The sequence below is a fragment of the Bos javanicus genome, chromosome 13, assembly GCF_032452875.1.
Source record: "Bos javanicus breed banteng chromosome 13, ARS-OSU_banteng_1.0, whole genome shotgun sequence".
Lineage (NCBI taxonomy): Eukaryota > Metazoa > Chordata > Mammalia > Artiodactyla > Bovidae > Bos > Bos javanicus.
This window is the reverse complement of record NC_083880.1, coordinates 34,371,847-34,399,182: the sequence shown is the minus strand read 5'-3', so window position 1 is coordinate 34,399,182 and position 27,336 is coordinate 34,371,847. Positions and strand designations below refer to the sequence as shown.

Sequence of the window (27,336 nt, the reverse complement as noted above, 5' to 3'; positions counted from 1 at the left end):
CCAACACAATATGGTAGAAGTGATGTGGGGCCAGTTTCCAGTTTTAGACCTTCCTCTATAGCATCATCCTTCCCATCTCTTGGAAAATTCTCTCTAGGAGTCCTAAACCACAACAGGACAAGTCTGACTCCCTTGAGACTCTGCTAAAAAGGTCATATAGACACATCTTCTACCTTTGTCCACACACCATATACGTGCATAAAGATATCCTAGATCCTCCAGAGCATCTAATCCATCTACCAAATGAATACCATCCAGTGATCTTAGTCAGTGCAATGTGGAATAGAAAAATTACCCAACTGAGACTTGTCTGAACTCCCAACCCGCAGAACCATGAGCTATCCAGAACAAACCACTCAGTGTTGAGGCAATTAATTATTTATAACAGATCACTAAAATAATGTTATTTTGTAATTTACCTAGGCTGTTGCAGGACTCACAATGTCCTGTGTCTAGCCTCTACTACCAAACTGGAAAAGGAAGCCTAAACCCAGATCTTACTCAGAAGTAATTTGCAAAGTTCATTATAAGGTAAAATTATTTGTTAGAGATAAAAAGGCCAATATTCTCAGAGATACTATAAAACAATTTTCCAAACATGACAAACTTCAGCCAAGTTGCTGCAATGAAAACCAACCATTTTCATCTTACTAAATAAGCTACTGTTTGTATATAATTAAGCCAAAACATGCACACACAGGTTGTCCTTTAGTTCATTTAACAAATGCTTATTTAGACTCTTACTCGTGATTAAAACACAACGAGAATTACAAATATAAAATTAACACCATTTATAGTAGTCTCAAGCAGTGATTTAAAAAGAGAACATAAAGAAATACTGGTGTGTTAACATAAATTACGAAGTCCAGACCAGGTAGTAGCCGTTACTAAGGGGATAACATATATGTATAACACACACGTGTATGTGTATGTGCATGTTGACATTCCTATCTTTGTAAACGGGAGAGTGCCTGGTGCCGGTGTGTGCATATATGCGTGTGTGCTCAGTCTCTGTGCAACCCCACGGACTGTAGCCCATCAGGCTCCTCTGTTCATGGGATTCTCCAGGTAAGAATACTGGAATGAGCTGCCATGCCTTTCTCCAGGGTGTCTTCCTGACCCAGGGACTGAACCTGCATCTCCTGCATCTAATGCACTGAAAGAGGACTCACCTGATTCTCATTCAGGGCTCTCAGCCCATATCCATTCTGATGGCCTTAAGCTGACTGGTGTAAAGCACCTATTTGTGGAGAAGCCTAGATTCGAGGTGCCAGGACCAAGGTCGTACACATCTTTGCAGAACACATGGTACCAGGCACGATGCTGTGTACGTCATCATTCTCTAAGTATCTCTAAGTATTTGTCCACTGATTAATATTACTATTCAGTGCTCTAGGACGGTCCTAAGGAATAACTATTTGGGAGAAAATATAAGCATTCTTCCATCATTACAATAATAAATGGGCTTACTGGTTTTAGGAAATATTAAGAGCCTATAATTTAAGTAATTTGTGACTAAATGTCATTTTTCTCTATGACTGAGCAGTGCCACAGTTAGCCAGCCAGGTGGAAAGCACTTAGGGACTTGGACACAGACTGTTGTGAGGAATTAACTGTCTAATAACAAAAAACTCTGAACAGGATCTATCATTAGAGACGAATTGGAAAAGTGAGAGTTAAACTATTAGACACGTGCTTAATGACACACATACAGACCAATTTAGAATCTACACAAGTAATGTCTACTTCACATGTATTCAAACAAACCTCTACTGAAAGCCGTCCGTGTGACAGGCTACCTCAGGCTCTGGGAAACTGAAGGGAGAATGAGAGACAACAACGAGTCACATTGGCTTTCTAAGGCAGATCCAAACGAAATCAATCTAAAAGTTCCTCTAACCTGCCTCCATGGGAAGCCATGGATAAGGTGCATAAAAAGTATTTTATCTCACTACCTGAAGCCATGCAAACAGTCTACTTGGCCTAAACACCGGCAAACTTTAATTATCCTAGAAACCCCTTCCAAGAGACAATGTTTCATTTCTGTCCATCCCTGAATCCTTAGGTTCCCGAGTTGGACGGTGGGAACACGGCAATGTGCTCCAAGCAACAGGAGCAGACTTACCCTGAGCTGTGTTAGAGGGAAGCTCCTCACGGATGAGGCCAGGGCTGGAATAGGTACTGTGTCCCTATCCATCAGTAGCTGCTGACACATACAGTGCTTCACAGGAACATGTCATTTGCTCCCAAAACTTTAGGGGGAAAGGGAAAAATAGAAAACCTTTTGCCAACCACAAAAATATACATTTTAAAAGTTGTGGAACAAAAATGAGCTGCTATATACTTTAAAAACCAGACAAAAAGTAGAAAATAAATACCACCCTACGCTCAGCTACTACGTCCTGAATTGAATTGAAGCAGAAATGTTGCCATTTCAGCTAAGTGGCTTTACATGACATAACTAAAAACACTCTACCGATCACGTAAGCTAAAAGTAAGATGGTGGCATCAAAATTTACCCTTTTCCAATCAGAACCCACTTTTCAAATGTGCTTTTAGAAGGAAAAAGGTAATCTCCGCTAAATCCAAAGGGCTTTGGTTTACCTAGAAATTCACCAGTCCAGGAATCAGAAGATTTTTAAATCTAATATGACAACAGATTTGGTTGTTGGCTGCTAATGTGAATTTTAAAACTAATCCGTTAGTGCTCTGTTCTTGTTTTAAATCAAAGGCATTTCTTCTGGGCTGCAAATTAATGAGAACAGCTAGCCTATCGCATGGACCAAGAAGGGGTTTCTAATCTTTAGAAGCAGGAGGTCCCCCTACATACATGATCACCTGGGACAAACTTGGCTAGCGCAAACTGGTGAGAAGGTTATAGGAGCCTGGGAATGTTTAACATCAAGAGAGGAATTACAGCTCAGTAAGATCAGAGGGAATTACACAGGAAATGTGAACAGTAACCCTTTCATATCTCCGTGCCCGCTCCCACTGCCTGTGTGATAAATGAGGTCCTGCAGCCACCCAGCTATGTGAATACACAAGCCAACTACAGAGGGGGCCTGGGAAAAAGCCATTTTATACACACACACACAAACAGCACAGCATAAATTTATGATGACATGATAAAATCATGTCCCTCCAGAAAAAAAGCCTTTAGCCTTTCTAACTGCCACATATGCACTCCATCACTGCCTTATCCAACAAGGGCCCTAAGTAAAAGTCCCAAAGAAACTTGAAGAATCAGGCGGGGGTGGGGAGGATGGAAGATTTGGCAGACTCTTCACAAGTAGAGAAACGTGGCTCCTCTGAAGCTGACCAAACAAACAGGTCTCCACCCTGGCTTATGTTTAAACATCTTGTTCCTAGTCAGTCTGTAGGGAAAACATTCTTTCCACAATAAATAATATGCAATCAAATCGGAAAATTCTTACCCCATCCTTTATCTACTCTCTGTAGAAGTTTCTTCTGTATTTTAAGCCAGAAGCTTAGAGAATTCAACTGATTGCAAACTATTTTTTTAAAGAGTTGCTTAGGTATAGTCAAGGCACATTAAAATATTTCTAGTTGCTAATTATGGAAAAGCAAGTGTGACTTGCAGATTCTGGACTCCTTCAGAGACCCCCCTGGTTAGGATCTCAAGAAGCAAAGCTACTCTAGCCACAACTGCCTCTGAGAAAGGAGGAAATGTTCAGCTTCTATAAATAGGTGAGTCTGAAGGAGATTCATTAAAAAATAAAACAACAACAAACAACTAAAAAACCCCATGGCGCTCAAGACAGTAAGAATACATAGGGGGAGTAAGATAAAATGAAGCGGAAAAGTGCTATCTTCAGTGGTCTAAGTCTAAAGTATGGAATGGAATTTTACAGGTTACCCTGAAATAAGATTTCACTTTTTCCATTGGTATAACCAGGTTAGGGACGGTCTACCACAAAGAGTAGGTCAAGAAACCAATGAAAGTGAATACAGAGATGACAAAGCAAATCACCAATGAAAATTAAAAGGCTTGGGTTTTTGGAACTATCCAGAAGAGGGAACAGTAAAACCAGAGAATTTTTTTTTCAGCAGTGTGCCTCCTCCAAAGTACACATATCTTCCTCAAGCAGCAAACTATACCAGTAGTGATCCTGTATGGTGACTGGTGGGCTTTCCTGATGGCTCAGTGGTAAAGAATCTGCCTGCTAATGCAGGAGATGTGGGTTCCATTCCTGGGTGGGGAAGATCCCCTGCAGAAGTAAATGTCAACCTGCTCCAATCTTCTCACCTAAAAATCCCATGGACTGGCAGGCTGCAGTCAAAAGGGTCACTCAAAAGAGTCAGACACACACACACACAGGGTGAGTGGCAGGTCACACACACACGCAGGACACCCACACAGGACACACACACACACAGTGAACGGCAGGTCACCCAAAGAGCAACTGAGATTTTCACAGCTTCTAAGCAAGGATCAGTTCTCATCACAGACTAGACCAAATGGAAAATCAATGGCGCTCTCTCCTTATCCAGAATTGAGAGCTGACTTGGAAGGTCTCTTCATCATTTTAACCCCATGTCTCCTTCTGACAAACATAAAAAAACCTCATGCCCTCTTTGAATGATAAGATTTGAGAATAATTTAAGTGCTGCAACCAAAAAGAAGACACAGCAAGGTAATTTCTGATGGTTTTTTCAAACCATGTTCTACTGCAACAGAATTTATTAACAAATACTTTCCTATATAGACAGATATTAATTAACACCTGTTTACTTTTCAAGACAAAAAGGCCAAAATGTTTACAAACACTATGTATTAATTACAATGAAAAGATATTTCTTGGGACACTGGGTATGTCTCTTCCATGAGTTACTGCAGATGATCTTTTCAGTTCTTACACTAGGCCTGAAGAAATGCTGGCTGTACTTCAATGTTTGTTTAGGCCTTCCCTGGTAGCTCAGACGGTAAAGAATCTGCCTGCAGTGCAAGAGATTTGGGTTCGATCCCTGGGTCAGGAAGATCCCCTGGGGAAGGGAATGGCTACCCACTTCAGTATTCTTGCCTGGAGAATCCCATGGGCAGAGAAGCCTGGTGGGCTACAGTCCACGGGGTTGCAAAGAGTCAGACACGACTAAATAACTAACACTTTCACGTTCAGCAATAGGGCCCCAGCTCCTACCCTGAAGATTACAGAGCTCTGATACGGTGTTCTCTTCCATGGAATAAAGGACAGAGGAAAGCAGTTACATTCTCAGGACAGAGGCAACAGTGAAAAAGGCAAACTGCAGACGACCTCGACAACAGTTCAGATGACAAAATGACAGAAGCATCACCCGATATTTGCACATTCACACAACGCTTCACAATGTATAAGACACTCCATGTAATTTCACCTCACAACTTTACTAAGTGGATATTAAGAAGAGGGCAGCAGAGGATGAGATGGCTGGATAGCATTACTGATTCAATGGACATGAACTTGGGCAAACTCTGGGAGATAGTGAGGGACACAGAGGCCTGGCGCGCTGCAGCCCATGGGGCCACAAAGAGTCGACACGACTTAGCAACTGAACAACACAAATGGATATTATTATCATTTCACTGAATATCACTAAGTGGCCTTTTCAAGTTTTCCCAGCTAGCTGAGCAGCAGAGCTGAGATCTAAACCTTCTGACAGCTGTCCCACATAGTAAAGATCTTTATTTTGTCAAGAAATCTTGAAAATATCTTTATCCAAATTCTAAACTCAGAGTACACATAATAAGCAGATTTTTTTTTCCTCAACCCACCCAACAACCACTCCCTGTCTACAAACTGCCATAAAAATGATCAGAGTTTCTGCAACTGTAGCTTTTACCAGCATGGCCAAGAGCACGGTGAAAAGCATCTTTCAAAATTTAACCTCTGTGTATACCCTATGACTGATTCACACTGATGTACAGCATAAACCAACAAAGCAACTATCCTTCAAGCAAAAATAAATTAATTAAAAAAAAAAATCCTGCTCACACCTAGGACTTGTACCCTATAATTGACCCCCAAATAAGGACATCATCACAGGCATGGGCTCTGAAAATCATTAACTACTGAGGAAATGTCTGGGGTGTCTGTTCTTCCTTTAGGATGAGTCAATCATGACACATGTATGACCAGCTCATTCCTGAAAGGTGAGCATACCCCCAGCCTCTGGCTTAGCAGAGACACATACCTCTCGGGCTGGCTGGAGAGACCAATGGCACAGAAGAACGAATCTCACAGAAATAAAAGTTATATTCTTAACAATTAAAAGCAATCATTCTGCTTTATTTTTGAAGTTGTACTAAAGAGTGATGATTAAATTACATTAGTAATTTAATGTAAATGTGAGATAGAATAACGTTGGAATTTTACTCATATAAAATCAGTTTTTACTCACCTCTGAAGCCTATTATGAAGACTGGGAGACAAAACACATGAAAGATGCTAAACATCTTGCCTAGCACATAGTAACTACTCAGTAAATGTCAGCTGTGATCAGCAACATTACTGCTGTTAAACACAAAAGGTATAATGGAAGGTCACACTTAAGTGAACCAGCAAAACGTAATACATTTGTGGGTTATTGTTTAACACCTACACAAAACACAAGTATCTCTTCTAGACATATAAATACATGTATTTAAGTATTCAGAACAAGATTTGGAAGAATAAATGGCAAGAGATGACCCTGGGACTGAGATGGTCAAAGGCAATTTAAATCTCATGTTTAAGGTTTTAAAAAAAAATTATGAATTCCTTGTATCAATAAAATTAATTTTAAAGAAAGCAAAATAGAATAATAAAATTATACAAAGTATTATTGTATTTTTCAATTGCATTGCTGATTTCAGTATTACATGAAAAAGTTTATTTTATTTGTAGATAGGGTCCAAGTGAGGTTCTAAAGCTCCTGTTCTTTACTAACACCATTCAAGCTTTATATCACAGACTGCTTTCAACAATCTTCCTAATGATAGTCCTGTTCACCAAACTGAAAATAACTGTCTGTGCAAAAAAAAAAAAAAAAAATTCCTTAAAATTTTATTAACTTTTAAAACCATTCAATGTATTTAATTAAGATCCAAGGAGGCTTTCAATATCCAAGAAGCCATACATCAAAACAGCTTTACATAAAACAATTACCTTTTTGCCTCACACTCTGTGTGTGTTTATATCTCATAAACCACATACAGAAAGTCAAGTTGTGGATTCACTTTAAGGCCAAAGAGTTGCCTACTTAAAACCATCATAACAATTTCCAATGTCTTGAGGGTTGCTCTAATTAAAAACCTCTCCTCCTAGGCTGTTCCTAACTTCTAATTCTTTGTCTGTACCATTTTGATGCTGGTTTTAAAATTCTAACTTTCCTTCTCGTTCACAATCATAACTTTGACTTTTTCATCCCATTTTTCTTCCTCCAGATCACCTAAATGGGCGCCTGTAAATTGTACTCAAACCAGGTCACAAAAGCTCTTATTAACTTCCTCAGAGGAGCAAATAGCAGGCCTCCTGTGGTTCAGGCATGGAAGGACCACAGGCCCAACCAGCTGGGACCCTGCAATTTACAAATCCAGCTTATAAATTAAAGACCTCTAGTGCTGTAAAAAGGGACAGACATTTCAACAGATGAGAAGACAGAGAAAGCAGCCTCTTATTTGACCAGGAGGACATTAAGCTGAACAGAAAACCACACCTCAAAGAGCTGTGGATTCAGTGTTTGTGGGAGGCAATGTGATCTCTTTTAGATATATTTATAATTCAAGAAAGCCTTTCTCTGTAAATAAATGGGGGATAGTATTTGATCAAAAGGGATCTTTCTATAATTTCAAATAAAAAATTCTAGGTATAATTTGTATAGTTTGTATATACATACTGTGAAAATTCTTAAAGAGATGGGACTATCAAACCACCTTACCTGCCTCCTGAGAAACCAGTAGGCAGGTCAAGAAACAACAGGTAAAATCAGACATGGAACAAAGGACTGGTTCAAAACTGAGAAAAGAGAATGTCAAGGCTGTATCCTGTCACCCTGCTTATTTAACTTACATGCAGGGTAACATGCGAAATGCTATGCTGAATGAAGCTCAAGCTGGAGTCAAGATTGCTGGCTGAAATATCAATAACCTCAGATATGCAGGTAACACCACCCTTATGGCAGAAAGCGAAGAGGAACTAAAAAGCCTCTTAAAGAGGGTGAAAGAGGAGAGTGAAAAAGCTGGCTTAAAACTCAACATTCAAGAAATGAAGATCATGGCATCTGTCCCATCACTTTATGGCAAATAGTAAACAGTGGAAACAGTAACAGATTTTATTTTCTTAGGCTCCAAAATCACTGCAGATAGTGAATACAGCCATGAAATTAAAAGATGCTTGCTCCTTGGAAGAAAAACTATGACAAACCTAGACGGTGTATTAAAACACAGAGACATCACTTTGCCAACCAAGGTCCGTCTAGTCAAATCTATAGTTTTTCCAGTAGTCATGCATGGAGAGTTGGACCATAAAGAAGGCTGAGTGCCAAAGAATTGATGCTTTCAAATTATGGTGCTGGAGAAGATTCTTTAGAGTCCCATGGACTGCAAGGAGATCTAGCCAATCAATCCTAAAGGAAATCAACTCTGAATATTCATTAGAAGGACTGATGCTGAAGCTGAAGCTCCAATACTTTGGCCACCTGATTCGAAGCGCCCACTAACTGGAAAAGACGCTGATGTTGGGAAAGATTGAAGGCAGAAGTGGGCAACAGACAATGAGATGGTTGGATGGCATTACCGACTCAATGCACATGAGTTTGAGCAAACTCTGAGAGACAGTGAAGTACAGGGAAGCTTGGTGTGCTGCAGTCCATGGGGGTCTCAAACTGCTGGACATGACTTGGCAACTGAACAACAAGTTGTTGTACGTAAAGCACTAGACTGTGCCCAACACAAAGCAAAGCACTGTACAATTCTGGGCTATTATTATTTTTAACATCAGGAATGTGTGCCTCTGGGGCCAGAAAGTTAATGAGCACAGCTTACAACAACCACTGAAGGAACAGGTGCCTTGAGACTGCTTAGTTCTTTTCTTAGAGCAGGTTCAAATTTCCTGTATCATTCTCTCCTGTGCATTCTAACTACTGATGTCTTCCTACATGTCTCTGCACAACTGGTGCTCTGCATACCTGGTGATGCATTTCACTGTGAATTCTAAATGTCTTGAGAACAGAGACTCTATCTACTTCACCTGTAGTCTCGGCATCTGATGCAGCATCTCCAGAGTAACTGCTCTATAAAAACACAGTGGAAACATAGTATTAGCCATCTATCTATCAGCCTCATTCAAGTTCACTTCCTGTGAACAGAGGCTACTGAATGTTGGTCTCTGTACCCCAGAGGCCTACCACACAGTGGCACTTAATAAAAGCCTATCATCTACATTTTTTATCCAAGTTTCAAATTTATTCTGCATTTTATTTGACTTATTCACAGCATCTATTTACTGAAAAAAAAAAAGCATTTCTGAAATGAAATGATTCTCTTTTTTTCTCCCCCAGAAGCTCTTCTAGAGCGGAAAATAAAACTTTTCAATAACTTTTTAGTCCTCAGAGCGATGACTACAGCAAAGAGAAGCAATGATCTTTTCTCCACACTGTTCTGGATGGCGCCTTTGTGGAATCATCCTCCAGAACTGAGCCAAAACAAAGCCCTTCTTCAGAAACAGTCACCCTTTGACTGTTGCACAGATTTCATTCAGTCAGTGCTGTGTCCTTGCTCTTTCACAATTGTGACATGTTCATTATCTGAAAACTCTCTCTGCCTACCCTACTTGTGATCATGCCCAGCTCAGTTTTTGACAAAAAGCCAGCTTGGGCAGCCCCCATTGCTGACCTTGTGAAACAAGATTTCAGTATGAACAGCTTTTGGATCACTCAGGAGCTCATCAATGAAGGATCTGCACTGTGACCTTCAGGTCTGATGCCTGCTTGTGAGACAAGCTGGGACCTGGGACCCTTTGCTACAGGGCTCACACCTGGACAAAAGTCTCCTCAAGCCACAAAATACAAAAAACTATAAGGGACTAAAAATAACTGTGCGCATGCATAGCTAGGGCAAATTATGGACAAGAAGATACACAAAGACCAAAAAGAACCCAACTTCCACTTCTGAGGAGGGAGGAGCAAGAGCAGAGTGTTGGGACCAAAAGCAGGGTACTGCACACATGCTCCCTGCACGCAACACCACCAAAGGGGTGGGCAAAACACCCAAGCCATCCCTCTGGCCCAACTCCTGGACCTGCTGCCCCTACCCTCACCCCATATAAGGAACTAGTTCAACCCACCTCAGGAAGCAAGCAAGGGCACGTGTTATTTTCTCTGCCCTCAGCTGTAGCAGGGGCCCCAATAAAGCCTTGCTTGAATTTCTCACCTAGCCTCTTATCAACTTCTGTTGATTTGGGAAGGCCAAAAACCATGGTCTGTAACAGCTGAAGGTCACACGGCGGATCTATCTCCCAGGACCCTCAGTCTCAAGACACACACACACACACCAGGGACAAAGGCAAGAACCTTCTGGGAGTCTAAATAAACATCTCAGTTTTCTCAGGGAAAGATGGTAATTTCACAGTCCTCTGAGTCATTCTATCACCAGATCACTTCCAGGTGTTGTAAGTGGGGCAGTCCACCACCGTGTGTGTCACTTGCTAATATTAGGTCAGGTCATACGTACACAAGTCACACATGACCCTTCTAGTTCTCCTTACTCAAGGCAGCAAGAGAAGTGATTTATTCCTCTTGACTGTACAAGATGAAATGAAGCTGACTTCCCTACTTAAATGAAATTAAAAATAAAAATGCTGTCAAGTGGAAATTCCCTGGTTATCCCTGGTGCCCTGATCAGGCATGGAGTTTCAAAGTTAGAAAGCATCTTGGAGAGTCATCTTTCTCATTTAACAGGTCGAGCCTGAGGCCCAGAAGAGCTGAGAGGTTTGCCATGGTCACAAAGGAAAACAGAACCAAAGCTAGAATAACAGTATTCCTGCCGCCTCAGCCCATTTGCTTTCCACATACCACACAGACATGAGTCGCTGGCCAAGAACTTCACCCTGACCCGCAGCCCTGGAGAGACTGGAGAGCTGACTTCCCCTCACTCCCTGCATCTTGGTAGTCCAGCTACATAATTATCAGTTAAAAAAATATGAGAAAGACAAGCCTTCCCTCGCAAAGTAACTTAGCAACCTCATTATTTTCTTAAAGATATTCTCTCTTGCAACTGCTACAGGCTTGTTCCCTCCACACTATTTCCAAGACAAGGCTGCATGTCCTCCAAGAGCCACTTCCCTAAATAGTCCTCAAGTATACTCTGAAAAACATGGGAAAGCCCCATATACAAGCACACTTATTATAGAGACAGAATGGAGATGACGTCCACTTGAGAAGGTCAAAGGGCTAGGAGCATCCAAGGTAGGGAAAAAGCCTATCAGAGTGTTGAGCAGAAGGACAGACTCTGACACTGAGCAAACATTAGTGAGCATGTAAATGCCATGCCCTGTGCTGTGGATACAGTAACTGACAGGGACAGCACAGAAAACAAGATCATCGGTAAATAATATTCCCCACCCATCACCATGAAATCCACTATATTTAATAATCCCAAACACAGTCTCATCAAATATAAAATTTGATATATTAACTTAATTTGATTTTTTTTTCAATTTCTTTTTCCCCCTGGAAAAATCTATATAGGCACTATATAGATTTAAGTTTTCAAAAAATCTTAAAAAATAATATTTCAAAGCAGGCAAAATTCAAAACCAAATTAAACAAAAACAAAATTTAAATCAAACAGTAAAAAGTCTAAAACATAATGGAAAAACCAAAGACATTATAACAAAAACAAGATCAATGAAATAAAATCAGTTAAAGATCAATTTTGATAATAAATATAAATGAGTTATAATATCTGTTAAAAGACAAAGGTTCTTCCCAATAGGTTAAAAAAATCCAACTATGCTCCAGTTATAGAAAACATATCTTAAAGAAATGACAGAAAGATAAATAAAGGATAAATATAAATAAAGATAAAGAAAGGATAGATAAAGTAAGAAATACAGGGACATATAAACTAAAGTAGCATATTAATGTCAGCTAAAACACAAAGCATAAGATATAAATTAGGAAAAAAGTCACATTATTCTGATAAAAGGTACAATCCTCAACTGAGCTGCTGACAATTAAGTAACACATGAACACAGGTATCAGAACAGACAGAAATATAAAGAAAAATTAATGGAAGAAATCACTGATTTAAATCTCTAAACCTTTATTAGATCAGATAAAAAAATAATTACAGAAAAGTTAAGTAACACAATAAATAAATATTTTGGTATCTTACCAAGAAGGCAACTTCGTTAAAAAGATCTGTGGAATTTTACCAAAATTGATCATAAATTAGCCCATAAACACATTTAAAAATTAGAAAAGCTGAATGCTGTGTCTCCATTTACTAATAATTAGTACCTAAAGTTTAAAAGTAACTCATAAATTTGAGAAACACTCTCCTAAATAACTACTGGGTCAAAAAGAACTATTGGCATGAAATCATATACTATTTTAGAAATTATTTTACTTGAGAATACACAGCAAAATATATTAGCTATGACCAAACAGCACACAGAGAAAAACTTAAAAATCTTAAATGCTTTCCAATTTGTCCAATTTGTCTTAGGGTATAAACTTTCTGCCATAACAGAAAGACTCAAAAATACAACAGCCAAAATTACAGACTTTTCTTTTTCCTGTCCCAGTGTGGGGTACAGGGAGAGGCGTGGTCACAAGATCATTCAGGAACCCAGGCTGGGTCCATCAACTTCCACGTGGCTTCCATCTCTGGACTGACATAGTCTGCTGTGCCTGATGTTACACCTTAGCCAGCAGGAAAGGAAAAGAGAAAATCTAGGTTAAGCGGCTTGTCCTTAATGAGGTAACCTTAAACACATCACCAGTCACCTCTCCTTAGTCCAAAGCCACACCCTGCTGAAAGAGAAGCAGAGAAATGTTGATTTTAGAAGGACAGCCATGTATGTGCTCAGGCAAAATCTAGGAGTACTACTCCTAAAAGCAAGAACAGATTCTAAGGGACACTGGAATATCTTCCACATAGTCTTATCAGTTAAAAAAAAAAATGAAAAGAACAATAAAAGAAAACCAAGAGTGGATTGTTCATAATTACTTCATTCAGCTGGATTCTTCTTAGTGCCAAAGATATTATCAATTAAAGAAATTAAAAAGATATGTCAATGACTTCCAAGGATGCTAGGGTCCCATTCCAAATCACAGGTTAACTAAACTGATTTATCTACTCTCTTTTCATGTTTAAAGATATTTAACTTATGTATTATTATTTATATTGTGTATACTGGTTTATCTAAATGGAATTTTGGGGTCAACTCAGCCTTACACAGAGGTCTTCTAACATTAGACAGAAGTTAACCTTTTGTTGGGCTTCCCTTATAGCTCAGTTGGTAAAGAATCTGTCTGCAATGCAGGAGACCTGGGTTCGATTCCTGAGTTGGGAAGATCCCCTAGAGAAGGAAATGGCAACCACTCTAGTACTCTTGCCTGGAGAATCCCATGGACAGAGGAGCCTGGCAGGCTAATGTCCATGGGGTCACAAGAGCTGGACACGACTTAGCAACTAAACCACCACCAATAACCTGTTGTTAGTAAAATAACATTCAAATTTTTGGAATTTTTTCAAAACAACATTATTGAGATATAGTTTATATACAATAAAATATGTACATTTTTAGTGTACATTTCAGTGAATTTTATAAACACATATATAGCCATATAATCACCACCACAGTCAGGATATAGAACACAGGGACCAAACCAAAAGGTCCCCTTGTGCCTCATCCAAGTCAATCACACTCCAGTTTCAGCTGCAAACGACAATGTGTTTGTTTATTGTCACGACAGATTAAATTTTTTTTCCTAGTATTTTTGGTATAATAGTTGTGGGTAGTAAATGGAATCACAGAGCTTGTATTCTTTTGTGTCTGGCTTATTGAACTCAGCATAATGTTTCTGAGATTCATTCATGTTGCTAAATGTATTACTACCTTAAGTTCTGAGTAGTATACCCCTGCACAGGTATGCCACAACATGTTCATCCATTCACTACCTGATGGAATTCAAGTTGCTTCCAGTTTGAGGCTATTATGAATAAACCTGCCATGGACATTTCTGTGCAAGTATGTGTTTAAACATGTTTTCATTTCTCTTAGGTAAACATTTAGTAGAAAATTGCTGGATCATGCAGTATTAATATGCTTAACTTATAACACACTGCCAAACTGTTTAAATGGTTTATCATTTAGATTTCCTACCAGCAAAATATGAAACGTCCATTCTAACACTTTTTAAGTATTAGCTATTCTGATGAATATCCAATGGTATCTCATTGTTTGGGTTTACATTTTTCTGATGTCTAATGATGTTGAAGACCTTTTCCTATGCAAAACTGGCCATTTGTTATTTTCTTATGCCTAGATTTCTAACTGGGCTGTCATATTACTAATGAGCTCTAAGAGTTCTTTATATATTCTGGCCACAAGTCATCTGTCAGGTATATGTATTGTGAATATATTCTGTTTACAGATTGCCTTTTCATTTTCTTAACGATCTCTTTGGAAGAACAGAAGTTTTAAATTTTGAAGGAATCCCATTTGTCAATTTTTCTTTTATGGTTCATGCATTTTGGGCCCAAAAAAATCTTTGCCTATCCCAAGTTCACGAATATTTTCTCCTGCAATTTTTTCTTGAAGTTTTATAGTGTTAGTCTTTTATATTTAGATCCATGATTCTTTTCAAGTTATTTTTATATACAGAAGAAGTAAGGGTTGAGGTTAATTTTTTTACATTGAATATTCAGGTGTTCCAGTACCATATGTTAAAAAGACTATCTTGTCCCCATTGAATTAACCTGGCATCACTGTCAGAAGAAGTCAGCTGACCATTAATAGTGTGCATCTATTTCTGGATTCTCTATTTTATTCCATTGACGTATATGTTTACCTTAGACGAACACTGCCTTGATCACTGTAGCTTTAAAGAAGGACCTTTAAAATGCAGAGGAAGTCCTGAGATTAGGTACTAGAAACCTTCCAATATTGTTCTTGTGAATTTTTTTTCTTTTTTCAGGTCCATTCTTTTTTGATACAAATATTGACTTTCAATTTCTAATTTTTCATTGCTGGTATATAAAATTACAACTGATTTTGTGTATCTTGGTTATACCTGGTAGCTCAGCTGGTAAAGAAACCTTCTGCAATGCAGGAGACCCGGGTTCAATTCCTAGGTTGGGAAGATCCACTGGAGAGGAAAATAAGCTACCCACTCCAGTATTCTTACGCTTCCCTGGTGGCTCAGCTGGTAAAGAATCCGCCCACAATGTGCAAGAGCTGGGTTCGATCCCTGGGTTGGGAAGATCCCCTGGAGAAGAAGGGAAAGGCTACCCACTCCAGTATTCTGGCCTGAAGAATTCCATGGACTATACAGTCCCCACGGACTACATATACCCTGTATAGTCGAGTCGCAAAGAGTTAAACATGACCGAGCAACTTTCACTTCAAAATTTGTGTATCTGCTTTGTGTCCATCAAGCTTGCTAAATTAAATGACAAATACTAGCGATTTTTTGGAGTTTCTTAGCATTTTCTCTATACATGATTATATTGTCTACAAATAAAGACCTTTTATTTCTACGCTGCCAATATGTATGTCATTTGCTTCTTTGTATTGCCTGTTACAATACAGGCAATAACAGGCGATACAATATATAATAATTCTCCGTTATAGAATTAGATGGTGGCTCAGATGGTCAAGAATCTGCTTGCAATGCAGGAGACTTGGGTTTGATCCCTGGGTCAGGAAGATTCCCTGGAGGATGGCATGGCAACCCACTCCAATATTCTTGCCTGGAGAAGCCCATGGGCAGAGGAGCCTGATGGGCCACAGTCCATGGGGTTGCAAAGCACCGGACATGACTGAGCAACTTAGCAGCAGCAGCATGGTGGAGATGGGCATACTTTTTCAACCTTTCTTCTCTCGATGCTTTTGGTTAAATTCTCACCATGTTTTCAAGTTCACTGAACTTCTCTCCTGAAAGATCTAATCTGTGCTTAGTCCCATACTAGTACAATTTTCATTTCAAATACTGTATTTTTTTAAATCTCTAATGTTCCAATATTTTTTTTCTATCTTTTATTTCATTTCTCATTATGTCTATCTACACGAACCATATTTACAATAGCTATTTTAAAGTACGTGTATGCTAGTTCTATCATCTGTCGTTTCTGGGTCTATTTCTATTGGCTCCTAGTTATGGGATTTTTCTCCTGCTTCTTTGTTTATCTATGATGTTTGATTGGATGAAATTCACTGTGAATTTTATGTAGCTGAATGCTCGATTTCTTGTATTTGTTTAAAAAGTGTTGGGTTTCTGGCAGTTGATACTTGAGGATTAATATGATTCTTTTGAGGCTTAGTTTTAAGTTCTTTTAGGGTTTGTATAGAGCAACCTTTACTCTAGGGCTTTTCTTACAGTGACCTGGTAATTTTTCATTTCTCAGGAGATTGTCCTTGCAAGCTTTTGCAAGTTTTATCCTATGCATGCATGGTTTGGTGTTTACCAGATCTGCGGGGGCACCTTTATGTGTATTTCAGAAATTCTTTCTTTGTCCAACACTCACCTTTTTAAGAAGGTGAGATTTTAAATATATCAGGCTTTTCTATCCTGTATCTTTGTTACTTCCTTCCCTGTTCCATAGCAAGAGACAGGTACTTCACTTTTAAATTTGGTTACTGAATTTTAAAGTTGAAAGGAAAACTAAGCTCCCTCCAAGAAACCTGCTGAGCTCACCTTCCTAGGAGGGAGAGGCGAGAAAAAGGGTATTTCTTTAGTTCTTTTTTTAATGGAACACACAAAAAAATTACAAAAATTGAATATAAAAAAGTACTTATTTAATTACCCTTATTCTATTAACTGTATTGGTAGATACTGAACTACAGCCCTAATATGAAGCCCTCACTAAACCATTAAAGAGCTAATACATTTATTGAGGGAAAAAAAAAAAAGAGCAGATGTTTGGGGGAAGGGTGAAGAGAGGTGAGTGAGTGGTAGAAGGCAAATGTTTCATCCAAGGCGACGTTGTGATGAACTAAGCTGGAGTATACCTGACAGTTGTAATAACATTAATCATCATAAACTATATCTAGAAAATTATGCTCACTACTGAAAATTGGAAAAGGCCACATATATAAAGATGAAAATATATGCCATCTGTAAATCTATCACTTAGAAGATTAACAACTGTTAACATTTGGCATGTGTCCTCACAGAGTTTGGCTAAGCATATACATGTATACACACACACACACACACACACACATCTTTGTTAATTTAAATTGAAATAATAGTACGGATACCACTTTTTAAATTTCCTTTTAATTATAAGCATAACTGAGAGTTGTGTGTTTAGAAACATGATTCTACTTTTCTTTTTTTAAAAAACTTTTATTAGTGTATAGTTGCTTCACAATATGTGCTAGTTTTTGCTGTATATAACATGATTCTTAAGCGGGGATGGGACAATGGTGAGATGAGGGAGGGACCTGCAGGACTCCATTTACCTCCCCCAGCCCCAGACCTGTCTTGACAAGCATTTACTCTGAACACACTTACATTCCCTGCTGCTCAGAGTGGGGTCCATGGATCAGCAGCATTATCAGTACCTGGGAGCTTGTTAGAAGTGCAGAACCTTGGGCCCCACGACAGACTTAATCAAAATCTACATTTTAACAAACTACCCAAGGGATTCATATATACACTGGGGTTTGAAAAGCTGAGGCTGATAAGCTTCAACTTGACACTGTCAGTGACAGAACCCACTGTCATTGGCAGCAGCCAGAAGTTTCAGTCTAAGAGTTCTATGCAGATCCATTAAGTTTGAAATTTTATTATACTTCTAAATAGAGATGTTGGACAGGGGGACATAGATAGGAGCCTGGAGCTCATGGGAAAGATCGAGGTAAAGAAATAAACAAGGGGCCCAGATGATATTTAGCGTGAAGGATACAGGAGATCACATAGAGAAAAAATGGAGAAAGCAGTCATGAACTGACTGAAGAAAGGCAACTTCCTGAGACTGAAGAAGAGGAGACTGCAAACGAGATTTTGTAATTGTATTTGTATGTTATGCTTTCAAGTGTAAGAAGGACTGGAGATTTAGAACCACAGAAGGACACAGCTGGAACTGATGGGTAAAAGTTACAGAGAGATCTCTGCCCAGTGTAATGAGCAATATAATGAATAAGCTGGCAACATTCTCATTCTTCCTCAAAAAGCAACTAGAATTATTTTATATCTACAAACTACAAAATCCACAGCCAGCCATCAAGATCTTCAAAGACCACCTTTCAAAGTCATGTGCAGTTCCCCTTCTGCCTCCCAGACTACTGATGAGTCTGGAGCACTCCATTTCACGTGCCAGCCACTCAATTACCCATCCCTGGCTTCTGGCACAGGTCCTGGCTTCTGAATCCAAGTTCTCACCCCCACTAACCACTTCAAGTTGCCCAGCACTGACCAGGAGGCACACTGAGATCATGTTCCGCAGAGCTGCCAAGACTTCTTGGCATCTGATCAATGGAGCACACAATGAGTGAGTGTTCGGCAATTAATCAGGTGACAGAGAACAACAACTGACAAGCTCAGGAGCCAGAGGATGAGCCAAGGCAAGGCTGGAATGGGGACCAGCAGACTCTACTCCACGCCTGTAACCCTGGGGGATTCTGCTCTAGGTCACCAGAGGGATTAGACATCCTTAACCCAGACAAGTTGCAGTAATGGGAAGTTTACCATGTGTCCTTGGACTCAGGGCTCCCTGGAAGCTGGTAACATTAGGAACCAGACTGTAGGTACTGAACACCATGGGCACCAAGTCATTCTTCCTCACTCCCTCAGGGTTGGCCTGGAGACATCTCTTATCCTCTGACCTCATCTACAATGGGAATTCCAAACTAGCTCATCGGTGTTTGTGAAGATTAAATGAGACCATCGTAAACAAAAAGTAAAAAGGGTACACAGAAAGTATGCAGTACCTATGTACTACCTTCATTTATACGTTAGGTAAAACGACAGCCAGCCAGCTGAATGGTAAAGCATGTTTCCAGAAACAACATTTTTAATGCTCTTTGAGCACAGAAAAACAATAAAAAGACTTTTTTGTTTTGTCTGTGTGAACTATAATGAAATTTCAACTTGTCCTAAAAGAATGTTCCTCCCTTTTTAAAAACTTTCCTACAAAGGCTGGCACAAGTATGTTACATAATTAGGAAGTAAAGATGCAAAGTCTATTGATATGATATTGATAACACCAATTCTGAAAAAATATCATCAAGCAAAAGAACTCTTCAAGGCCAATGATTATTCTGCAAAAGTCATTCAGGTCTGGGTCTGTTGTTTTAAATGTCTATATCCTTTAAGTACAATATATTTCTATTTCCCTTGATGAAATTTAAGTTTAACTAAAATCACTAAAGTTGGCAACAGCAGCAGGAGACCATTTATAAGGCCAGCAGGGCTATTTAATTTTATTAATGAAAAGTTATATAATAGTTTCAGCAAACTACAGAGCTTCTTTCTTATAGTCCTTTAATATTTATAGAAATTTAAAAGAGTTATACTGCTAGATGCTAGAGTTCATTTTGGAAACTGAGAATTTCAATTATCTGACAGCAATCAATTATTTCAGCTCAACTACAGAAATGGCTATGTAAGAGTTATGCTCATCTTTATTCATACTCTTTCATGACAGGTCAACTGTGTCTAGCACTTGACCTAGAAGCTCAAGTAGCTATGACTGAACAAAACCACCCTAAAAGGATCTCAACTCCAAACCACTGAGTCACATCACTGGTGTTTTTGCTTCTAACAGATATACCAAAGAAAAGAAAAACGTAGTAGTCTGTGAACCATGTAAGGGTCCTGCTTATATTAATAGAAAGAGCTGTACTAAACCACTGAAGAACACATATGTACCTTAAAGGAACTGAAGAGCAAGTCTATAACCGAGTTCAAGGAGATGTTCACGGACACCAGGTCAATGTCCAGAAAACGAAATCCCACACCTCCCATGAACTGTAAAATGAAACCTAGAGTATCATATTTCCCTGCATCTCTATTGCATGGAATCTGGGTTTTTCTAAAAGCGGCCATTTTGATTTTTCAAACTGTTACACAGAAAAGCTACTACTATAATTTCCTATAGAAGTATAATTTTCAAATAAATCTTGATTTTTTGGCTTTAATTAAAACTTTTTACCTTGGAATAATTTTAGATTTACAGGACAGTTGCAAAGGTACTATAAAGTTTTCATGTTCCTTTTACCAAATTCCACCTAAAGTTAGCATCTTACATTACCATGGTACATTTGTCTCTGTTAAGAAAAGGATGTTGGTACATTACTATTGACTAAGCTACAGACTTTATCTGGATTTCACCTGTTTTTCCACTAATGTCTTTTTTCAGTCCTGAGATCCAAGCCAGGGCACCACTTTGCATTTAATGATTTCTTTTTAGGACTTTAAGTTCTGAAATATGCCTAACTTGTTCATCTTATTAACAATGTTCTCATTATAATTATTACAGAAAATAAATCTAAGGCTCCCTGGAAAGTGTGATTTATTGGATACCAGAGAATGTTACATTAAATTAATGTAAACATGGTATTTACACTATTTTTACTGAGAAGAATAAAAGGTAAATTGCTTAAGTAAAATATACTCCTTTGCCTATTTTTGTCAGGAACCGATACACTCAAATTATTTAATGTTTCAAATGTATCTTTTCAAAAAATGCTTGGCACTTACCTGTCTCTTAAGGCTCCATAAAAAGTCCTAAGATATGGTGAATCCTTTTCATTAGTCCTGTAATAGAATATAAATCAAATATAAATATTAAATATAATATAAAATGTTATCACAATCATATTCGGATAACCCATTTTTATCAAATATAAGCAACAACTGTATTCCTTTCATCCTCAAATTTCACTCTAAATTATAGTATGGTATTTTTTAAGGTTACAAAAGAACTAATGTGAGGAACAATTTCATAAATGTATTACATCTTTAGTTTAAAAATGAAGGCATGCAAAATTTAATACAAGTTTTAAGATGAATAGAAAATGTTCTAGACAAAAAAGGAGTACCACAATGAATAAAACTGACTAAGAAGAATGCTTCACATTCTTTTCCATGTGCATAATGCTGTGGAAATTACTAACTGGTCACAAACAAGTGAATCACATTGAGGGCACAGCCTTGGTGAGTGGAAAACAGTAACCAGGAGTTGAGGATTAGGAGATTTTTGAGAAGACACGTGCCTGGTAAAGCATCCATGTGTGGCATTTTGACTGAGACAGTCCCAACTTATGTCCATTGTTGCAATGTCCCATCCAATTTATTATTTGTCTTGGATTTTCCACTTCCTGGTGACTTTTAATGACAGCATTATAGCAAGCCAGAACATTTACTTCCACGCTCTGCCCTGATCTCATTGAGCAGTGTGAGATGCCTGCACCCTTAGCCTAGCTGTCAATTTAGCCTGTGGTTAAATGTGAAGACCCTGAGCAGTAACCCATTGCTGGATGGGCTGTAACTGACATCTCATTCACAGAGTCAGCATCTGAACCATGAGCAGAAAAGGGAAGTGCACTTGGACAGCAGTAGCCAAGAGACGGCTCAATCCTTCCTTCAGTCTTGGGTGGAGGTGGGAGAAATAGTCAATGCTGCTGCCCCAGCTGTAACTACATTGAAGGTATTAATTTAAGAAAAGCAGATGGAAAAAAATGTTTTATACACAATATTGATCTACAAACCATGACTCTTCATTTAGATCAAATGACTGGTCTTGAGATTAATGGTGCTCAGTTCTGATTACAAAGTATCTTGTTTACAAAGTTAATTGACAATTATTATTCTCTTGGCTCTAATAGAGAAGAAATTCACAGTTAAATGATGCCAGCTTTCTATCAGTTGTGAGGAGATATTAATACATCAAATAGAAGAAATCAGTTAATTCCAAAAATGGTTTGACTGTTTTCATCCAATTTATGGAATCAACATAGAGCCTTTGGAAGTTTATTCTGTACTATGTAGTACAGCTGACACTGCATAGCTGCTATTCCAATTCAGTTAAGAAGTTCAAAAACAAAGATAAAACTATAGTTAGTTCTCATTAGTCACAGTAATTAAGTTCTACAAAGTCATCATGAACGCTAAATTCAGTTCAGTTCAGTTCAGTCACTCAGTCGTGTCCAACTCTTTGCGACCCCATGAATTGCAGCATGCCAGGCCTCCCTGTCCATCATCAACTCCCGGAGTTCACTCAAACTCACGTCCATCGAGTCGGTGATGCCATCCAGCCATCTCATCCTCTGTCATCCCCTTCTCCTCCTGCCCCCCAATCCCTCCCAGCATCAGGGTCTTTTCCAATGAGTCAACTCTTCGCATGAGATGTTCAAAGTATTGGAGTTTCAGCTTTAGCATCAGTCCTTCCAATGTACACCCAGGACTGATCTCCTTTAGAATGGACTGGTTGGATCTCCCTGCAGTCCAAGCGACTCTCAAGAGTCTTCTCCAACACTACTGAGGAGAGATAAGAAAGCCTTTCTCAGCGATCAGTGCAAAGAAATAGAGGAAAACAACAGAATGGGAAAGACTAGTGATCTCATCAAGAAAACTGAGAGATACCAAGGGAACATTTCATGCAAAGATGTGTTCAATAAAGGACAGAAATGGTATGGACCTAACAGAAGCAGAAGATATTAAGAAGAGGTGGCAAGAATACACAGAAGAACTGTACAAAAAAGATCTTCATGACCCAGATCATCACGATGGTATAATCACTCACCTAGAGCCAGACATCCTGGAATGTGAAGTCAAGTGGGCCTTAGATAATCACAACGGTGTGATCACTCACCTAGAGCCGGACATCCTGGAATGTGAAGTCAAGTGGGCCTTAGAAAGCATCACTACAAGCAAAGCTAGCAGAGGTGATGGAATTCCAGTTGAGCTCTTTCAAATCCTAAAATGATGATGCTGTGAAAGTGCTACACTCAATATGCCAGCAAATCTGGAAAACTCAGCAGTGGCCACAGGACTGGAAAAGGTCAGTTGTCATTCCAATCCCAAAGAAAGGCAATGCCAAAGAATGCTCAAACTACTGCACAATTGCACTCATCTCACATTCTAGTAAAGTAATGCTCAAAATTCTCCAAGCCAGGCTTCAGCAATACGTGAACCGTGAACTTCCACATGTTCAAGCTGGTTTTAGAAAAGGCAGAGGAACTAGAGACCAAATTGCCAACATCTGCTGGATCATGAAAAAAGCAAGAGAGTTCCAGAAAAACATCTATTTCTGCTTTATTGACTATGCCAAAGCCTTTGACTGTGTGGATCACAATAAACTGTGGAAAATTCTTCAAGAGATGGAAATACCAGACCACCTGACCTGCCTCTTAAGAAACCTGTATGCAGGTCAGGAAGCAACAGTTAGAACTGGACATGGAACAACAGACTGGTTCCAAACAGGAAAAGGAGTATGTCAAGGCTGTATTGTCACCCTGCTTATTTAACTTATATGCAGAGTACATGATGAGAAATGCTGGGCTGGAAGAAGCACAAGCTGGAATCAAGATTGCCAGGAGAAATATCAATAACCTCAAATATGCAGATGACACCACCCTTATGGCAGAAAGTGAAGAGGAACTCAAAAGCGTCTTGATGAAAGTGAAAGTGGAGAGTGAAAAAGTTGGCTTAAAGCTCAACATTCAGAAAATGAAGATCATGGCATCTGGTCCCATCACTTCATGGGAAATAGATGGGGAAACAGTGGAAACAGTGTCAGACTTTATTTTGGGGGGCTCCAAAATCACTGCAGATAGTGACTGCAGCCATGAAATTAAAAGACGCTTACTCCTTGGAAGGAAAGTTATGACCAACCTAGATAGTATTTTTAAAAGCAGAGACATTACTTTGCCAACAAAGGTCCATCTAGCCAAGGCTATGGTTTTTTCCAGTGGTCACATATGGATGTGACAGTTGGACTGTGAAGAAAGATGAGTGCCGAAGAATTGATGCTTTTGAACTTTAATTAGCAAACACCAAACTACTGCTCTTAGAGGAAACACAGAGTTAGGTTCCTGTGAGCCTCTGGCTACAACAGTTTCATCAATTAATCAACAAAACCTTGTGTTTTACATGTTTCTGTATAAAGACACTATATTTAATATATATTATTGATTCATTAACACTGAACTCAGAGTCCATAGCACTAACTCATGCCTGAATAAAGCTTATTTAAGACATGTATCGGAGAAGGCAATGGCACCCCACTCCAGTACTCTTGCTTGGAAAATCCCATGGACGGAGGAGCCTGTTAGGCTGCAATCAATGGGGCCGCTAAGAGTCGGATGCTAGTGAGCGACTTCACTTTCACTTTTCACTTTCACACATTGGAGAAGGAAATGGCAACCCACTCCAGTGTTCTTGCCTGGAGAATCCCAGGGACGGGGGAGCCTGGTGGGCTGCCGTCTATGGGGTCACAAAGAGTCGGACACGACTGAAGAGACTTAGCACAGCATAGCAAGACATGTATTTTCTCTGTAAAATACATCACATAGTAGCCTTCTCGCACTTAGGAACACTGTATATAGCACTTCAACAGTATGCCTTGGAGCTACTGTAAACAGTGAAATTACCAAAAAAGAAAAGAAAAAAATGGCACCCTGAAAGGTGTATACTGTGAGAGTGTGAGAGCTGAAAGAAACCTTTGCTTTACCTGAGCTGGGAACAAGTAGGTTGAGCAACTCAAATTTTCTGTTGCTGCTAAGTCACTTCAGTTGTGTCCAACTCTGTGTGACCCCAGAGATGCAGCCCACCAGGCTCCCCCGTCCCTGGGATTCTTCAGGCAAGAATACTGGAGTGGGTTGCCATTTCCTTCTCCAATGCATGAAAAGTGAAAAGTGAAAATGAAGTCGCTCAGTCGTGTCTGACTCTTAGCGACCCCCATGGACTGCAGCCTACCAGGCTCCTCCATCCATGGGATTTTCCAGGCAAGAGTACTGGAGTGGGGTGCCACGTTACTATGGCCCTAAATAACCAGAAAAGGGCCAAGAATACTGCTTTGAGGGTTTCAATTAATTTTTTTGTGAGCAGGGAGAATTCACAAAATGGAAATCGTAAATAATGAGCAGACACTGTATTTGATTTTACAGTGATAACACAAACTTTGGTTGAGCACACTATCACAGAGTAAAAATCAATGTTCTTATTAATTTATAAAGCACAGAACAGAAACTAGCTTGAATATGGTTGTGATTAACACCTAATTCACAACCATACCATGTAAATGGCAATATATGACGTTTAAGTAGATGCAAACACATCCCACAATTACATTCACCAAAGACAGTCTACCAAACAACACTGACAAATATTTATATATATATACACACACACACACACACAGTTAAAGAAAGTGAACTAGAATATTTTTTGACAAATATGATGTTGAATAAAAACTACTCCAACGTGGCAGTACATATTTTCTCTTTTTGCTATCAGTTCAGTTGCTTAGTCAAGTCCGATTCTTTGTAGCCCCCTAGACTACAGCACACCAGGTTTCCTTGTCCATCACCAACTCCCAGATTTTATTATGAAGCCAATATTTAAAAACCTTAGGTTTTTAAAACTCAGTAAAATCATCAATAGCGTGGAATTTTTTTCAGTTGAGCACTTTAAATATTGGCTTCATAATAAACATACGGACAAGAGGGAAGGGGGGTGGAGTGAATTCGGAAATCAGGATTGATGTTTATATACGCTACTATGTATAAAATAACTATTGAGAACCTACTGTATAGCACAGGGAACTTTACTCAATGCTCTGTGGTGACCTAAATGGGAAGGAAATTCAAAAGATAGGGGATATATGTACATGTGTGGCTGGTTTACTTTGCTGTACAGTAGAAACTAACAATACAGAAAAGCATCTATACTCCACTAAAAATTTTAAAAATAAATATTGGCTTCATTTTGTTCAGTTAGTTGGAAATCTTTAATTCAGATTTAATCTACACAGAGAACCAGGGCTTTTTACTTAGATATGTTTATATTTTGTACCAGGATAAAATGGATTTCAAATGCTGACAATCTATTAACAGCAGCATCTAAATTTGGTAAAACGTTCAAAAAAGATTTCTAACTTTTTTGTCAGATACAACTTATCTGACAAGTTTTCTCTTGTAAAAATTTCATTGAATAAAGGTACTCTAAATAGAGTAAAAAAAGACTGTGCCTATGAAAATATACGGGCTAGAATATTTTCATGTTAAACTATTTAAAAAAATAATTTACAATGACCCCAATTAAGTAGAATTTGCTTTAACTTACCAGGTACCTTAGTACCTACACAGATGTTATACTCTCAAAGTTAAAAATTTATGATTTACAGCAAGTAATAACTACTGAAAAAATAAACAATTTCAAGCTTGGTAATCAAAAATGAAACTGTGAAGACTACAATTTTAGGAAACAAAAATAATACAACCATGTTTCAAAACTACATTTCTTTCAGAAAAATACAGAGACCCAGGACTACAAACAAATTACGATGAAGAAACTAAATAATGCATATGAACTTTTACTGAGAATTCTATTTATGTTCTTTTTAAAGTTGAAAAAATTCAGCATGAAACAGTTTTGTTTTGCTTTGATATTTGTCTCAATGATTTGGGTTTTTTATATTAACATGGAAATATGTTAATATTTTTCAGAAATAAATTTATTTTAAAATAACTTCTTCAGTCAGTTCAGTTCAGTCACTCAGTCATGTCCAACTCTTTGTGACCCCAAGAATCGCAGCACGCCAGGCCTCCCTGTCCATCACCAACTCCCGGAGTTCACTCAGACTCACGTCCATCGAGTCAGTGATGCCATCCAGCCATCTCATCCTCTGTCGTCCCCTTCTCCTCTTGACCCCAATCCCTCCCAGCGTCAGAGTCTTTTCCAATGAGTCAACTCTTTGCATGAGGTGGCCAAAGTACTGGAGTTTCAGCTTTAGCATCATTCCTTCCAAAGAACACCCAGGACTGATCTCGTTCAGAATGGACTGGTTGGATCTCCTTGCAGTCCAAGGGACTCTCAAGAGTCTTCCCCAACACCACAGTTCAAAAGCATCAATTCTTTGGCACTCAGCTTTCTTCACAGTCCAACTCTCACATCCATACACGA

General features: G+C 38.8%; 1 protein-coding gene across 16 annotated transcripts in view; it reads right to left on the bottom strand.

Moving 5' to 3' along the window:
- ZNF438 (zinc finger protein 438) overlaps positions 1–27,336 on the bottom strand; it is a 197,735-nt gene that overhangs the window by 109,003 nt on the left and 61,396 nt on the right. For 12 of the 16 annotated variants that reach the window (XM_061436211.1, XM_061436223.1, XM_061436224.1 and 9 more), the window contains one exon: positions 20,911–20,967. Coding sequence is in view for 1 of the 16 variants with exons in the window: in XM_061436210.1 (XP_061292194.1) it covers positions 20,911–20,967 (57 nt within the window). In the remaining 15 variants the exon portion in view is untranslated. Of the gene's footprint in view, positions 1–1,767; positions 1,816–2,125; positions 2,253–20,910; positions 20,968–27,336 lie in introns of all 16 variants that reach the window. The other 4 variants (XM_061436213.1, XM_061436220.1, XM_061436221.1 and 1 more) reach the window with 2 other exon arrangements.